Below are 6000 nucleotides of genomic sequence, written 5' to 3'. Positions count from 1 at the left end.
GAAACATTAACAATATCAATAACGATGGACGGAACCTAAGTACATGTGATATCTAAAAAGAAGGCATCAAATTGCTTTAGATTTCCTTAATACAAATACATATTCATGATACAAATACTTCAGAAAAGATATCTTCCCCATTTTAATACAATTTTTTTTTTAAGATTTGTGTTTCTTATGCATGCCTGCTTAAAGTGACTGGTATTATCTGATGATCTGAGCTTGACGAAAAATTGATAAAAGTATCACAAGATTTCATGGAATTTACTAACGTTAACCTTTTAATTTCTTAGTTATTCAATTTAAGTTTTATGCTGTCGTACAGGATCTTTCTTAGTCCTTTAATTCATTTCAAATATCAAAAACTAAACCAAATTGGATACAAATATAATTAGCATAATTTACCCCATATATTTTGGTAACCGAGTGTTTTACTGATTGAATAATCTACTCTTTAAATATTGCTTATAAGTGTGGACTAACACGGATATTATTATACACGGTTGCATTAAAATTATGCGCAAGACAAGTGCACGCAATAAATATAGACACAATACAAATATGCAGTGACAAATATGCACACATAAAACATGATCTTAAATCAGTTTTTATCAGTGCAAAATCTGGTTTGAATTTATTAATTTATTCTTTAAATTTTTGGAATTTTATAACGTTATTAAATCACGTATTGCGCTGACATTTCTCGGTGAAACTGCATATAAACTGCGGTGAATGCATGAAACTATTTAGTTATTTTTACTTTTATTTGATCAGTGACCGAGTGTCATTGTTACCGACATCATCTCCAGTCTGATGAACGACGAAACCCGGTCACTGGTCAAATAGAATAAATGTAGAAAAAGCTATATAGTTGTTGTTTTATTTTTTATTTTTTAGTTGTATTTACTAAATCAGGATTTCATTTACGTGATGAGTGGTCATGTGCATACTTAGATTGTGTGCATTTTACTGTATGTGCGCTCACGTCTTGTGCGCAATTGGCATGTACCGCGATCACATATTTAATTGACTTATTTATTTTGATATACTAAAAACTTGTGATATGTCCAAACAACATGGAGATTATTGCTTAATTTAAAAATCTATATTTGTAGCGCTAACGTTCCCGTATATAAATACATAACTTTTTCCCATACCACTAAATAAAATTATTATAATAATACCTTATAATAATTTTGTTTAGCAGTTGAAAATAATAATATATACTAGTTACAAGTACAATTACATCTACATTATTGCTTTTTTGTTCTCTATGTAGTGAATTTATCAAAATTTCAATGTCACAAATTGACTGAAAGACGGCCTAAGTCACAATTTATTTAGAATGTTTTCTTTTAATATAAACAAACAAGCCAGTAAACCAGCTGAAGCCACTTTTGAAATATCTTTGAACATTTTTTTAACTGCTTCTTATGACTCATTCGCACACAATTATGTATAAGGCACTGCATTAAATGGATGTAGTGTTAAATTGATCATTAATCTAATGAAGGCAAGTGCAGTGCTGGGCTTCAGGTACTCTAATCAGTGCAGTAATCAAATAAATATAAGAGTATAATATCTCGTTTATTTATATTAATCCCCCTGAGGATAGAACCCGGGACATCCAGCACTGGTGTAAACGCCTCAACCACTGTACTACAGAGGTAATTTAAGAAATATATAACTAGTAAAAATGTTTTTAAGAAAATTGATTTAAAACGCAAGGTTTTAAATGTTTTTAAATAAAAAAAAATATTAATTTAATTGAATTTTTTTGTGTTTTATCAGAAATAAACAAAAACAATTGTTTATTAAAAACTTTTTTTTTCCAGAAGAAATCAAATTATTTTTTTACATATTTATTTTAGAAAAGTGTATTAAATTGTTTCCTTAAGAGATTTGTACACACAAGCTGTGCGAGTACAAGTATGCAACTCCAAGTACTCTAGCGATTTCAGCTAGTCTCCTTTTCCCATCTCTATTTTCCCCAGTATTATCTGTATTATATGGCAGTAATATCCATTACTAAGTTCCTTTACCCATATCCTTTAAAATATATTTCAGTCTCAGATCCAAAAAAATTTGAAACATGGAACTAATGATCAACTAGCATTCAATGCTGGGCCGTATACACAATTTGGGTGCGTTTAAGAGTCAAAGAAGAATTTAGAATGACTATTTTAGTTGCTATTCTGATTTACAATTACACATTTTAAAACAACCAAAATGCACATTTGGTGTATATTACTTCTATAAAAATATTGACATCGAAAAACTTTTTAGTTGTAGAATTGAATGATAATATTTATTTAAAAAAAAAACTATCTTTATAATACTTAATAAAACATAATGAAAAAAGTCGCTTCGTTTAAAAGGCTCAAGTTAACTAATTAACCGTTTTACAGTAGACGAGTGTCATTATAGAGGCCATTGTTCATCCTGAAGGTGGAGACTGACCGGAGAATTTTGTCGTAAGGTCGCTCGCGGCGAGCATCCGAAAGTAAGGATGGAGTGCTCGGCTCGCTGTACTGACTGCCTGAATGCTCGCATTGTAACGTGTTACGTTACGACGAAATGCTCCGGTCAGTCTTCGCCCTAATACGTATCAAATAAAACGTTTGTATTTGTGTATGCAATTTTCTAACAAAAAAATATTAAATCATCGCATGTACATTTGATATTTACTAAAGAACATTCATTACAATTAGAATCACATGTCTAGTAGAATTACTAACAAATGAGGTATGTCTGCGATTCAGTTGATATTGACACTGAAAAACAATAAGGGATCAATTTTGACAATTTTGACAATTTTGACAATTTGAACGGTCGTTTTGTCAAATTCTAAAAAAAAGGTAGAGGTAAGACAAATGAGATGGTATGGGCACATGGGTGCGAAGAGAGTCCGATCATATTGTGAACCAGGCAACCGCCATGGATCTTCCTCGAAAGACATCTTAAGGAAGACCAAAGAATTCATAAATGCTGCAAAAGAAAATATGATTCGAAGCAATAGCCTAGGTAATGTTGCCCATGACAGAAGGGTTACAACAGTCTACAAAGATGATAAGTTGGGATGAAGCTAGGAAGAAGATTAGTCAAATTTTGAAGTATGTAGTTAGTTTTGAAGTAGTAAAAAAAATCCAAATTTGTAAAGTAATAACATATTTTTTCAATCTTCATTTAGTTGTCATGACCCACAGGAATGAGGAAAATGACGCAGAGATTTCCCTAACTGCATAGTTGAATTAAAAAAGTCTCAAAGTAACATCGACCGACTAAATAAAGATTTAAAATCAGTATCAAAATTACATAAATTTATTTATAGATAGAAATTAATGTTTAGTTTGTAGAACTCCATTTTAAATTATATATTAAATTTTAAAATCAAACATTGAATTTCGAGTCTACTAAATTGTATTTTATTGTTAAAAACACACAAAAAAAATTATTGTGACAATGGTTTCGCCTTGTTATGGCATTTTCAAACTAATGACATTCGTTTGAAAATGCCACAACAAGGCGAAACAATTGTCACAATTAAAATTTTTATGTTTTCAATAGTAGTCTCAAAAAATCAGTGTTTGATTTTATCATTTAATATATTAATCAAAATCGAAAACAAAAATTAGATGGCTTTTTATTTTCCAGTATCAATATGACCCGAGAATCACCGCAGACACGACCGAGTGAGAGTTACAAATCGACAAACATTATTCGTAACGTCGGCACAAGGCATAAAGGCAGCATAATGAGTGCTTCCCGCACGAACGAGAGCGGAATACCGAAACATCCGATATCGCGTTCCCTTCAGTTCACTGTTCCTCACTTCACACTAGAGCTAGGACCTAAACCTTGTGGAAGACAGCGTGAGACATTGATCAACTCTTTTATATAATACAATAATTATTTATTAGATCGTCCATCGGCTCAATAATAAGGAATTACAGATCAGACACGGTGAATTAGGTTCTATCAAAATTCCACTAAAAAAATGTTTTAAATTGACACTTTGTGTACAGCCGTTTTTATAAATCTTTCTATTGATGTTAATCATAAATTATCCATTGATTTGGCATAACTTTGTGGAATAACATCATGATTCAAAATATAAAAGTAAAACAATTGTATAAGACCACTCTTTTAGTTTATTAACGTAAACAAGCCTAGTTTTGAGAACTAAAGATGTTCTCATCAACAGGTGAAAATACAAACAGTTTCCATTTTCACTTGTTGATGAGAATATTTACAGTTCTTGAAAACTGGTCATGTTTACATTAATAAACTCAAAAAGTTGTCTTATACAAGTGTTTTATTTTTATATGTAAATTGATTGTAAATATTTTAAAAACCAGTAAACATTTTTTCTGGTTTTATTATATGGCAACAAAATGTGTAGTATTATTGGAATAAATTAATCAAATAGAAAACAAAGCGCAAACCAAATACAAGTTAGCGTCTTAACAAACCCTTGCTTTTGAAATTATGTAAATGTTGATAAATAATAAATAAAAATCAATTTAAGCATGAAAATTATATGGACGAAAAAAGGTTTGTTGTAATTTTTACGGGAGCTTAGTAACCCAGGTTAGTTATTAAATGTAAAAGATTCACCATCTCTGAACTCGATAAAAACTGACTGCAATATTTTGACAGAAACAACTCTGAAAATGATGCGGAATGTATTGAAACAAGTTTCACAATAGATTTTAAGAAATAGTGGTATTTACCAAGTAAAACTAAGATTAAAAATGGATAGAGATTACCACAAAGTGACTGCCGAATCAATTAATGAACATAGCTAGACTCACTTTAACAAAATTGTTTGATACCAATTTCGCAAAATTTCATTTTTCAAAAATAATTCAGGTTAACCTGTTAACCGGGCTGGACGCATAAATACATACGTCAAACGTAAACAATATTGGGTATGGGTAGGACATATGAATACGTCCTGGAAATATATGTTTATTATATTATATATTTCGATACATATATTTTTCGAACAACAAAGGTATTAATCATCCATACATGTTTCAACATGAATTTCAGACACGGAGTGAATCAGTATTCCCGCCCGTTACAAGTTGTGTAGTTGGACAGCGGACCGCCCAGTTAACAAGTTAATATAATAATGCAGGTCAATACAATAATCCATCACATTGAGCCACTGGTCTCGGAATGTCAACTCGCAGAAGAGACATGTCCCCGGATAGTTGAATTTGACATGTCGTTTACCGTAACATCTGTTGTCACGTTGCCGGTGGTCAAGACACGTCACTAGAGGTGCAGCACCTGGCCGTCGTCGGCAGCCGAGTGGAGGCTGCGGCGCGAGGAGTGCTGCTGGAAGAGGGAGCCCTCTGGCGCTCCCGACTCCTCCAGCGTCACGCCCGTCAGATCCACTATCTCGTCCTGGTCGAATCTGTGAATTTTCGCAATTCATTTATTAGATTGATCAGTAGAAGGAGAGGTAGGTTCTATAATTCAACTCGACACACTTAGCTAGCTAGGTTAGCTTATTCAACTACATTCAACTTTACCCAAGCTACATTCAACTTTAAAAATTCAGCTACATTCAACTTTACCCAACTTCAAACTATTTTTACACATTGCACTTTAATCTATTTATATTTTTGGTCTATTTATTATATTTATCTATTGTATTCTTTCCAGTACCCTTTATTAACCGCCCTACACATACGATTGCATGCGCGGTTTTTCTTCACCATTCCGCGCTCGGACAACTCGTTCAACTCGTATGACCTATGCGCTCGAGAAAAGATATTATATCTGTTCCGAAAATATTTAATGTGTACCGGATACACTGACAAATTTTTGTCAGGTTTCATACCTGACAATATTTTGTGACTTTTTTGTTGTGATTTTTTTGCTTGGTTATAAAAAATATGGCTGAAAATAACCCGGAGGTAGGGCGGTTAAAACCTAAAATAAAATGTAAACCCACACACAGGCCAAACCTTTGTAGGATCTTTTTTT

General features: G+C 32.2%; 1 protein-coding gene across 1 annotated transcript in view; it reads right to left on the bottom strand.

Moving 5' to 3' along the window:
• Window positions 1–654: 654 nt before the first annotated feature.
• The window catches only part of LOC148306658 (partitioning defective protein 6-like), a 33822-nt gene continuing 28476 nt past the window's right edge, over window positions 655–6000 (bottom strand). Inside the window, exon 7 of the mRNA XM_088264583.1 lies at window positions 655–5425. Coding sequence (XP_088120709.1) covers window positions 5284–5425 — 142 coding nt within the window. The 3' untranslated portion in view covers window positions 655–5283. The remainder of the gene's footprint in view (window positions 5426–6000) is intronic.

This window comes from Brachycentrus maculatus, unplaced genomic scaffold (assembly GCF_059751285.1).
Source record: "Brachycentrus maculatus isolate JH-2025_06_01 unplaced genomic scaffold, ASM5975128v1 h1tg000234l, whole genome shotgun sequence".
Taxonomy (NCBI): Eukaryota; Metazoa; Arthropoda; class Insecta; order Trichoptera; family Brachycentridae; genus Brachycentrus; species Brachycentrus maculatus.
The sequence above is the reverse complement of the archived record's forward strand: the minus strand, read 5'-3'. Positions and strand labels throughout refer to the sequence as shown.